A 12,387-nucleotide genomic window follows, 5' to 3' on the forward strand; every position below is an offset into this window, starting at 1 on the left:
AACCAGAGAATAGGAGATGAACTCAAACTAAACAGGAAGGAGGCCAGTGGCATAACCAGAAACAATGTCAACCCCAGAGTCAGGAGTCCTGGGTTCTCGTCTCCACTTGCCGGAAGTCACTTAAGACCCTGACCTGAACTGTTTCATCTGTCCCCCAGATGGATGAGACCAGACCACAGTGTGGGTCCTAAAACCTTACTTTCGAAACAAACTCCAGTGGCGATACTGCAATGTAACCACACTGCAAGTGTCCAGACCAGTGCAAATGTATGTTCTGAGGCACTGCAGGCCATAATATTAAACACGCGTGCTCACTCACTAATACGATGGTGAGAGTTACCAGATGTGTTAGCAACATGAGACCATTCTGGCTTCTTTCATTTACAGCAGCACTTTTAAAATAGATTAGGGAGGAAGATCTTATTAGGCAGATATTATAGGAAGGATCTCCCAGCTCCTCAAGAACCACACGTAAACCTAACAGTGTAGTTCTGATGTTAACTAACTCTCTGTCAGTCCTTCAAAACAACCATCCTTTGGTCCAGCTCGGTATCTTCCTATAGTGCCTCAACAGCAAACAGGGCTTTCCAAAACTGAATGGAAACAGCATTACAAAAACAGTATTCCAAAAATTCCTCGGTCTAGAGAGTAGCATTGGATGTGCTTGGAACTGTTGTTGTTCCTTGGCACTCTGGGAGTTAGGTAACAAAGACTCTGTGCTCATTCTTGCCTAAACGCTAGAACAAAGGCAGCAAGGGGAGTAGAGGGCTCCAGGGCCAAGGGGGAGCAGAGGGCTCCAGGGCCGACGGGGAGCAGAGGACATGGAGCCAGAGCCCAGGGGCACCTGAACTGTTCATGGGCTTGGAAATGAGGAAAGCACTCGAGGACGACGACGTAGCACAAGAGTGCACATTACTCAGTATGTATCTTCAGACTGACGATGTTCCACCCCAGCTTCCGTTGCCCAGCCTCATGAACTGCAGGCGGAAACACACGGAAACACACCCATGTCCGACATCCTAGCTACACATGGATGTCTGGAGCATGGCCACATAATTATATGTCCTTATAATTATTATTTGGAACTACGCTGCCTTAGGTTATACGGAACCGGTATCAACCTGTTTTCATTACAATTATTCACAATCAAAAGCATCCCTAATTAAAATTACAAACAGTGAAATTCTCATAAAAATCACTTTGCAGCCAATTCCCAGGCCCCTCGATTCTGCAGCAGTGACTACCTTCCCAGCAAGCTCTACACCTCCTCCTTCCCCTATCTATTCACAGTCCAGAAAACTGTAAGAAACCAGACAAGTCAAGGAGTGGCAGAAAGCAGTGGGCAAGGCCACCATTCAACACTGCCACATGGCACGGGCCTGTGGCCTGGCCTGGCCTGCCTCGCCCAGCTGCCCAGGCTATGCTACTTGCTTCACAATCTCACCTTGGCAGAGCTAAAGTCCTCTCGGGTACCCAACACACCATGCTCCTTCTCGAACATCCCCAAGCCCTGCCTCGAATGGGCTGCCCCTGGCTATCTAACTAACTCCCACTCACCCGCATATCGAATGCTAGCTATCCGATGAAATGTAACTCTGGGCATTGGTCCAGCGAGCCGTGGACATTTCTTTCTTTACCTGAGTTTTCTCCATCCATCTGAAGCACATATTATGTTGAGCTTTCTAACTCTATAGACTATGTGCACTGGCACATAGTGATGTTCCATAAATGTGTATTCAATATTTTTTTAAATCCTCCAATTCACGCCACCAGCCGCTTATACTCCAGGAATTTCCTGCAGTGTTAATATGGCGTGCTATTCTATTCTTCACTACTTTTGCTCTTTTGCTCCATCTACTAAAAATGTCCAAATTAGCCTTGTAAATACCTCCTCATCCTTTAAGGCCCAACTCAAACATAACCTCTAAAGGAAGCATTTCCTGCTGCTCCCAAGCACTCCCCACAGACCACTGTCCTTGTTCTTACTCCTACAGTGTGTCCCTTTTCCTGTCTGTTCCTCTTCCTCAGAGCACATGACTGCAAGGCCCCTGCACGGGCTGGTCACTGGGTCTGCACGGAGAGGAAACTCTCCAGAATGCGCCCAATGGGAAACAAATGAGTCCCTGAATCAGTGGCTATGCTTCCCTCTTATCTACATTTCCAACACCTCCTATATTCAGTATTAGACAAATCAAAGACCAAAACCCTCCAGAAAGTAAATGACTTTCAGAAACACATGAGCAGGAAGAGGGAAGGAAAAAACAGGTTAACCATCTCCCCACTCCCACCCCCCCACACACACACACAAATCATAGGACAGGCAAAGGAAACCCAAAGGACTGGCTCCCCCACCCCTCCCCATATTCCACTGTATGCATCAGGAGAGCTAAAGAACCCTAAGATTCCACAACTGGATTTTAAAATCACCACAAAATCATTTTAAAATAAAAATAAAGCAAAAATGACTTATGTCACTGAGATACGAATTTTTCACTGGAAAAGATCTTAGAGAGGCCAATGTTTTCAACTACAACACCAAGACATGACAATGTGCTCTACTTTGTTACAGACTGATCATACATACTGCCTTGAAATAAACCTATGCCTCACTCTTCCATGACAAAATTTCAAGAAAACACTATTATAACATGGAGAATAGGGTGTGGTGGTGGCAAAGCCCCCCCACTGTGAGGAGACAGGGGCCACAGCCTCCTCCTGTCTCTCCACCACTGTCCTAATCTTACCCCAGGTCTCTCCTGGATTTACAAGAGTTCACTGTAAAACACCTCAGAATCGTATCTGAGAAAGAGTGCTTTTTATTTTAATATTATAACTAAGATATCTTTTACACGTTCAGATTACAAAGTGATTTGTATATTAAATATATAAAACAATGTTCATTCACTAAATGGTATTTCAAGGACTTGAGCACCAGAGGGATAAACCAACAATGTTAATTTTGTATTCCTCACTGACAGGAAGAGAGACAGTAATCACTATGTGGCATTTCTAAATTTCAAACTAAAGGCAAAAATATATCATTAAACAAAAAGCTTTAAAATATTATATAGATAAAATATGTAATATACCCTTTATAATGAGTATTTGAATGTTAATTTAAATTTTTTACAAAACTGAGATGCTGTATTTTACACTGTTATAAGCATAATTCATGCCACAACATAAAACAAACTTTTTCTATCTATATCTCTTTAGCCAAAACAATCAGCTGAACCAAATGCTTATTTTATTTGGATACATCTGTAGATATGATGGGTGTAATTAATTGTTCAGCTAAAAATGCAATTCCAGGGTGCTTTTAATGATTTAGGTATACACAGCTTTAGTTCTCAGAACAGACTAAAAATAGTGATTTTAATTTATTCCTGCTGCCTACAATTACCCACAACCATGTATTTTTAAATATTTCCAGCCTATAAAAATTACTAATTTTTGCCACTTGTGTTTATCTGCATTTAGACTTTGATTTGGATAAATTAAGCTCTCAAGTGTTCCCTGCTTTATGAAACTCTGCATGTTGCACACTTCAACACAAATAAATGACTTGTACCATTAGAGGTTTAAATAATGTAATGTATTTCATGCTCAGCCTGAAGCTGGATTCCAATGAAGTTGCTAATGCACGTAATGATTAAGTGTAACTCAAATACTAACTGTGTTGTTGAAAACATGACAGGCAATAATTTGGTCTATTATATTCTGCCATTTAATTGCCTAGTACAGACATTCTCTGACACATTATGAAGCAATGATTTACAATTATTCAAGCTGCAAAGGTCAGAAAGTGACATTATAATCATCTACACAGAGATCCCTTCTAATGCACAAAAACTAGGTAATGCCACACACACACACAAAAAGAGTTTCACTGCATTAGTAACTTTCTATTTAAGGTTTCTTAAACCAAATTAGAATAAACAGCTCATAAGCACATGAATACACAATAGAAAATGTCTAGAATCTTTCCATGAACCCAGAGGTGACGGATTGAGAAAATGCCCTTATTCTCTCCCGATTAGGTAAGTTCTACTCAACTACTTAACTCTACACACAAGATTCAAGACCAGACACAGGGAAGTCAATCAGAAAAATAACAGGATCCCCAGACCCGGCGTCCTGGTGTCTCTGTGCGGAGCTGCATGCAGCCGTCAGCTGGCAGCTGTGAGGCTTTCGCAAATCGCAGGCCACTTACTAGTCTGCTACTAACTCTCTCTTTCACTCTTTCTTTTTTTAAGTAACTGGTCATGAAAAACAAAAACAGTAACCTAAGCTCATCAATTTTTACCCCTCTTGTCCTAATGAAAAGACAATACTATCTTCATCTGTCTAGGCACCTAATTCCATTATAGCATGTTCAATTTGTAATCACTCAAGTGCAATAAATTATCAACACATAAAGAACAATGGAGAAGAGTAATAAAATTATTTAAAACAACGCTCTAATGTGAGAAAAGTGAAACAGAGAAAGAGATACAAAAACAGACTGAATACCACAATGTTAAAGGAAAATACCGTGCAAGCAACTTTTTAAAAGCAGAAAACAGAAGTGGCTAGGGGCTGGAAGGAGGTAAGTTACAGTTATTACATTCTGATGAGAACAGCCTAGAGAGAAAAAAACAAGTACAAATTAAAGTCAGTAACCAAAATAACAGATATTGCAAAAAGCAGAGAATTTTTTTTTAAAAAAGGGACAGTTAAAAGGAAGGAAAACAGCGGTCTACCATTACTAGTGCATAATTTGAGTCCATCACTAAAAATGCTTTTAATCTCAAGTCCACCATCTGTACAATGGGAATAATAAATAGGAGATGAACAACCTCATGACACCAAGAGATCAACAGAAGAAGTGAACGTTAAGGTGAAGAGCAGAACCAGCATTGCATCAGTATTATTTACTGCTGATAGTACTGCATATACTATTACGTGGATGTACACACACAGACACAGAGAAAATTACATTTAAATAGATCTAACAAAACACGGTGTCCGTAAGCCACTGAGATTTCAAATTATTTTTTTAGTAGTCAAAGGTAGAGATCATTGATTCAGTAAAAATATGTGTTTAACCTATTTTTAAGCATATGTTCCCAAGAAAATTATTAACTTCTGTATCGAGATGCTTTCTCTTATTTCTTATCCTCACCCCACTAGCCCCACATCAGACCCACAGCACATGTTCATATAAACTGCCCATTAAGTGCTCACTATAAACACACCTATACTGTATAAAATTCCTGCTGAGATCACATTCAGCTATAAGAAAAACATTAGGAAACTGTACTCTTCAAAAACTGCTCCTCTTAAAAGTGAAAGTAAAATCAAAGGTTTTTAAATGAAGTTATCAATAACAGGTTCTTAAAACAGGAATTGCAAAGCAACACATATCTGAAATTTTCACTGCAACATGAACACATAAAGCATGGGTACACGAAAGTGAAATCCTGAATTCTGAACCCTAGGTACCTGGCAGGAATTAGACACCTAACACATTCAACTGCGTTACAGACTAACTTACATCCATGATATACTGCAGCTAGGATTTGTTGCAGATGAAGTGGAGAAAATGAATCTTTAAGCTCGATTTTAAGATAAAAGAAAATGAGTGTGGGTCCAAACACCTGAAGTAAAAGTTTACAAGGCAAATCTTTGTCAAGGGAGTAGCTAATGCGCAAGTCAAACTCAGCCTCAGTAGAAGTAGTCAGGATACATATCTGATGAGCACCCACAACCTTCTTATATAAAGATAAGAAAAACAAGTCAGTTACAAGTAACCTAAACCATTAACACTGAGCTCAGTTCAACAAAACGTACTGTCATTTTCATCAATTTCCCTATAAAATATGAGTTTTTTCCAAGAAAAGCAAGAGGTTACTAAGACAAAATAATACAACAGTGTGAGCAATAATTTCATTTTTAAAATGTGCCTGCTCCGTTATTTCTATACATTATTACTCAATCAGAACTCTTTGAAAACAGTTTCTCTCTTACAACTCAGGTAATGAAAGGTTATTCATAAAATCCTAAGGGGCAGAGATGAAGGTACTGACTACTGCAGAAAGAAAAACACAGTGCAGGACCTTCTGTTTGTGACAAAATTATAGAGTTAATGTTCCTGAAAGATCACGTCACCTTTTAAAGCATGATTTTTTTAAAAGGTAAAATTTATAGCAATGAAAGCTAATGAAGAAACGCAGCATGAGCTGCTTATGCTCAGGAACTAATAGGTCCACTGAGCATTTCTAGGATTATTTAGCCATCAATGATAATGAATTGACATTGTCACTAATGTTAATGTACCAATGCTCTCTACCGCCACTAACCTGATAGCCAATTCTTGCTTTCTTCTATGTTTCTCACTTTAGCTTTTAACCTACATATTGCCCTATCCCTTCAAAACACACGAAATACAGATGCCCTATGGTACTTTTTCTTTACCATTAAAGGATTCTAACTCATTATTGTTCTGTTTCAACTCCAGAGACCAAAAGGCCTTCTTCAATCTACTGCAATTCTTCAGAACAAAAGTTCTGAAGCTCCACTGTGAAAATATCTACCCTATGGAAATTATTATATCACCTTTAAATCAAATTTCACTTAAAAAAATTAAGAGAACTATTATTTCAAAGTCAAGTAAAATTAAATGACTACCATAATGTTAAAAGGTACGATTTTGAAATCTAGATTGCTTTCTCTATGCACATACACATGGAGACTTCCAGGACAGCAGTATGAAACTCAATATATCTCTCTGTATTTATAATTCTTTATCTTGGGAATCAAGTATGTAAACCACTTAACACTTCAGTGGTGTGTGGTAAGCAGTGAGCTAAGCAAAGTGCGCACTATTTAAACCGGACCATCAAAGCCAATCGATCGTGTATTGTTTTGGATGCCACCTATGCCAGAAACTGTTCTCTGATAAACTTTCTTCTTCTCCTTCCCCAGACTTAGTAACCCTAATTAAAAAAAAAAAAAAAAGGATGGAATTAGATTTCTAATAATAGAGCTTGCAAAAGCCGCTTAATTATTTTGAAGAAATGAGGAAGAAACTGCTGATTGCCCCCTAACAGCAAATGTCCGCTGGAGTCAGGCCCTTCCTCTTTCCTATAACTCATATGGTAAAAAAACAATAAATGAGGTATCTTTTAAAATTCCAAGACCTAGAGCAATTAAACTGAACCATTTGGCACTCGACCCTCGCAGCTAAAATCAGTAGCAACAAAACTCATTCTCCCACTGATCTTCCGGGGGCTTTAGGGCAAAGGTTCATCTTCATTTACTTTAGCTGCAACTCACTGAACCATCAATTCTGCCAATGAATAAATCACAGACCACGGTTAATAAAACTGCTTGTGAAGTTATCTGTAAAACTATCTTAAGGGTCAAAAAATGCAACGGCATCCTGGAATGAAATGTACTGTCCAACAAAAGACAGGAGCTGATTTTGACTTTAAAAGATATTTACTCGGTAGTGCCAACCAGAAGAACCTTCCCCTAAAAAAGGAAACCTACCCTAACGTGTGCACACTGCATAACTGAACTGAACCCGCAGTACTTAGGGAACCAGCCACAAAAACTGCAGGGTTCTCAGGTTCCACAGAAAGTGTTTTCAGATGATGCGCTTACTCGTTAATTTCTCTAGATTAATAGCATTAAAATATGTTTTTAATCAGAGGTAGGGTATTAAAAACCAGCTCTCAATGTCCTATGATATACCATAGATGTCACGGCATTTTAAAACCTTTTAAACATTTCTGCTAAATTAATTAGTTGTGCATTAAGGCATCTCAGTGCTTCCTATTAAACCCAACACATCTGAGTGACAGTTTAACACCGTGAATGGTTCTTTAGAGGAAGAGCTGTTAACTAAAAATGGAAAACAACAAGTTTTGAAATAAAGTTACACAAAAACACACGTTATGCACTGCTGATTTAAGCTTCATCTCTGTAACAATCAGTAACCAGTTGTCCAAAATTAAATCTTTTTCTGCCTTTCTCCTTATGGAGTATGTCCAGTCTATCCAAAGAGCCTTTAATCTGATTAAAATGAAAGCAGTATAGCAAAAGAAAGAAAAAACATACATACATATACACTCCTAAAGCTGTATTATGTATTTTTTTTTATGTCTTTAAATGGAATTTACAGTTCTCCCTGGCAATGTGAATGAACATCCTATAATTTAGTCAATTTACAGATTACAGGTTCAAATTGACCTTGTAGCCCATAAAATTGCTCATCTTCAGTAGAGGATTAGAAGTGGGAGAAGAATGTCATAACTGTATTTAAGGAATTTACCATAACAATGGAAAGGAGGATACGCATGCATAATTTTAGCCACTCTTACTCATATCAGTTTTGAATTCTGAAACAATGGCTATCCTGCACATGCTTCCTGGTTCACCACGGTAGAGATGGTTTCAATTTACTCACCCACAGACGTGACACTTGTATTCCCTCATCCCAAGGTGCCTTTTGACATGGTTTCTGGCATCGCCAAGCTGAGCTGTTGCAAAATGGCATATCTTGCACTTGAATGGTTTTGATCCTAAGTAAATTTAACATAAAATATGATTTGAATTTGAATAATACATTACTGATAGTTTAAAAAGAGGCCTAGATCTTAAATCATACTTTTCATCTGTTTAGAAATCTCTGGCCCCAAAATGGAATACCTGCATTCCTTTCTAACTTGAATAGACCTGCATTCCATAATTATTCCACCAAGAAGACTTTAATGTTTCAGTGAGTGTTCCTAACTTTCAATAACATTTTTAAGATTTAAAGTCAAAAGTGATACAGTTAAGCAGTACTAAGTAGGTAAGATGAGCTAAATAATTTTAAATATTTTTCGAATGATTTGCAAAAATATCTTTTAAAGTCATTTAACATTTAAAAAGGAGCATTATAAAAACACATGCATACAGAGTAGCGGGTATTTTGTAAAGTATATTTATCATCAAATAAATTTCTCAGTGGCCACCTCCTTTCTTCATATTTCTGCAGCTTTGATTTTACTCACATTAAGAACGGCATTTCAGATTTTTTTTCTGACATTTTTCCCAAATGATTCACTACACTAGTATTTTAATAGCACACAATGTAAGACTATACAATGGATAAATTATTTGCTTTTATGATCATTTTATAGTCAAAAATCTGTGATGATTCTGCAAACCAGCAGTACTGACACTTTATTTATTGATTTCAAGAACAAGTATTTCAACATAAAAAGCACAGTACCACAATTTTTTTTTTAATTTCACAAAGATTAACCTATACTCAAATATGAGAAAACAAAATAATTCCAGCATTGACAAACCTACTGTCAGGAACAGATAGAATGTAACTGGAACATAGTTACTAACGGATAATCAGTACCCACATTAATGAGAAGCAACATTCCTTTAAGCGCATCATGTATATACCATTTTTCAATTTTCTAACCACTGAATCCTCAAATAAATAAATCAAAATCATAAAAATCACAGTCTAAAATCAGTACAATATGTTTCCATTTCCAGATCTTTCGTATCACGTTTAGTACCTATTTGGTGAAATACCTCTTCTAATATAGACAGAATATGATATATGTGAACTTCAATAAATATACAAAAAGAGCTCAAATAAAAAAATTGCAATAAATCATATTTGATCAATGAACCTTTGTGCAGTGCCCTTGAAAAAAATAATCCTCCAAGAATACTTTGTTGAAATTGAAGCACTCAGTAAAAAATTTTAGAGTCTTAAATTTCAATTTAATTCCCAAAAGCTGACAAAAAAAGTGAAGCATTTAATTTTAATCTTCTAACAGAAATAAAAAAGTCAACAGGACTAAGCACGGGCAGACAAGGTTGAATATTTCACAGTTCAATGACAATGAAGCCAGATCTCTTAATACCTCCATTTCTACTGTTAGAAGTAGATGTAAAATATATTTAGCACCTGAATGGTTATATCTAGTCAGCTTTATATGTTTAAATGTCAAAAGCAGGTTGAGGCTGCAGCTTACAGCAATCACATTCTATCAATCACATTAGAAACTACAGTTTATTTAAATGATTCTGATAAAACTAAGCCTATCACTATCTGGAAACATCTCATCTCGACACAGAATTCTATAAAAGGACATAGAAAAGGAAAGAGTGAGAAGAACCAGATTACCTGCACTTTAAATTGAAATGCATTAAAGGTAATAAGGCAATTAGGAAATTATTAATTAACAATAACATCAGGACTCCAACCAAAGAAAATAAAGCTCTCAACATTTGCATTAGTTTGGGTGAAAGCATTTCAAATCTCCTGTGGATCTAGGTTTTCGTCATGCTCCCACTGCACTGCCACTGTGATGAGTCCCTCCTGTGTGAGCACAGGTGCCACAGGGGCTGGGTGAGAACCTTTCAAGTTACTCTACGTGGCTCTTTGGTGGAAAGCTCTAGTTCCTCACTGCTAGTGTGTTGACAACACATAAATGAGTTATTCTGTTGACTGCATTTGTGCAGAAATCACAGAGGTCCTGACTATTTTTCACATCTTATATTCAAAACAGACTGTGTTAACATCTCCTTTCTGTGCCATAAAAATTCCAGGGAAGCGGAGATAATACTTTTCTGCATAAGGAAAAAAAAAAGGTCCTCTTTTTTCTAACAATGTTTCCAGTTTTAAGCTTGCTAGGCACATCCCAAAATGAATCCAGGCATACTATTTATAAGGCAAAATTTGTAAACCCACGTATCTAAATTTGTCTTTCTCGCAAGTGTATCGTGATTATTATAAACTGTCAATATTATTTAGTTCCATTCCTGGAAACAGCATTATCCACAGGTTTTCTTCTTTTCACCTGGCCTCTGATGTTTTTTGAAAGGGAAAAAACAAAAAAGACCCTCGAGCTTTCTGGCACTTTACAATTTTACCAAAAGAATTCCAAAGATTTTTAAAACTAAACCTTTACTCAGACCTACAACAGCCATTCCTCACCATCACTCACAGCTAATTGCTATGCATACGTGGATGTGAGATGAACGTTAACAAAATGATAGTCAAACTTTAGGTCTTAAAGAACTAATGCTTCTCCACAGTAGCCTCAATGCCACAACCCTCCCTAAAGGCTGAACACTTCATTCCGTCCTTCACTCATTCATTCACTGAGTAACACAGTGAACCCACACAGTGGGGGCGCAAAGATGAAGAGTGAACAGAGTGGAGCCCAGGCTCTCACTAGGCGTGGAGTCAACAGACCAACTCTCCTCACCGTCTCTTCTCAAGCGGACTCAGCTTCTGAACTGTCAGGTACATACTAAGTTAAACACGACCAGCCCCCATGTGAGACTTTTTCAGTGAAGTCACACAACTCCCTATCTCCCTGTGTGTGAACATTTCCAAACAGCACAAGTGACCCCGTGTGCTCAGAACATCAAATGAAGGGCTTCCGACAGTCTTCTAGTTGAATGACATCTGCCAGCCACGTCCTATGAAAGGAAAGCTCTAACCAACAGAATAATGCAGGAGAGAAAATGAACAGCTGTCTCTGCACTCCTAAAATAAGGGAAGGGGAAAGGCGACACTGGTCATACTGATGACTTCACACAAGCAAAGGCACAGGAAAACTCTGGGGTGCTTTTTTCCTACAATTCTTGAAAACCCAAACTCATTTATTTCTTAGAGTGTCGCTTTTATCGTGCTAAGGATGGGAAGAAAAGGTGACATAAAATATAGAGTAAATCACAAAATATGAAAACAGGGATTGGAAGAGTAAGTCCTTTTCCAGTTAACCATTAATAACAGTCCCCACATTACTACTTCATGGACATAAGCAAAATACCAGAAAAGCAATTCATTTTAAGATGCCCCAAGGAAAAAAAAGCAAAAAACAAAAAACAAAAAAACCTTGGATTAAAACCGGGAGAGCAACATCCCCCCAAAAGTGGCTTGCCAAACTGAAATGGTAGACTGGCGCTGTGTTCTGAGGAGCAGGACTGATTGGGGTGCTTCGGAACATGATAAAAATGTACTTGCTGATAAGCCCAACAGAAGATGTTAAAAAGTATGCTAACTTTTACTAAATGTTACAATCAATGATGTAACTTATATAAGTAGGGTTACTTTGTCACATATTGATAGTTACCTCACTTTCACATCCACATTAACTTGATTTTAAATGCAATTAATACATATAGTCAAGGAAGACTAATGGACTACATTCTGCACTTAACCTAGCGGACGTTTTCAAATGGCACAAGTGACCAGTGCAAACCTATTTTGCATTGTAAACGACTAAATAAATCTTAATGGATTAAGAATGATCAGCTATCAACACACAGGGGAAATTAAGTGCTGAAATGCCTACATTGATTATTTTAAATTATTAG

The 12,387-nt window shown here is 37.7% G+C and overlaps 1 protein-coding gene across 4 annotated transcripts in view; it reads right to left on the reverse strand.

The window, feature by feature from the left end:
• Nucleotides 1-12,387, reverse strand: part of ZNF407 (zinc finger protein 407) — a 530,536-nt gene that overhangs the window by 483,520 nt on the left and 34,629 nt on the right. For all 4 annotated transcript variants that reach the window (XR_015727572.1, XM_045790276.2, XM_087869725.1 and 1 more), the window contains exon 3: nucleotides 8,453-8,567. Coding sequence is in view for 3 of the 4 variants with exons in the window: in XM_045790276.2 (XP_045646232.2) it covers nucleotides 8,453-8,567 (115 nt within the window). In the remaining variant the exon portion in view is untranslated. The remainder of the gene's footprint in view (nucleotides 1-8,452; nucleotides 8,568-12,387) is intronic.

Source organism: Ursus americanus, chromosome 19 (assembly GCF_024610735.1).
Source record: "Ursus americanus isolate L20-20 chromosome 19, mUrsAme1.1.p, whole genome shotgun sequence".
NCBI lineage: Eukaryota > Metazoa > Chordata > Mammalia > Carnivora > Ursidae > Ursus > Ursus americanus.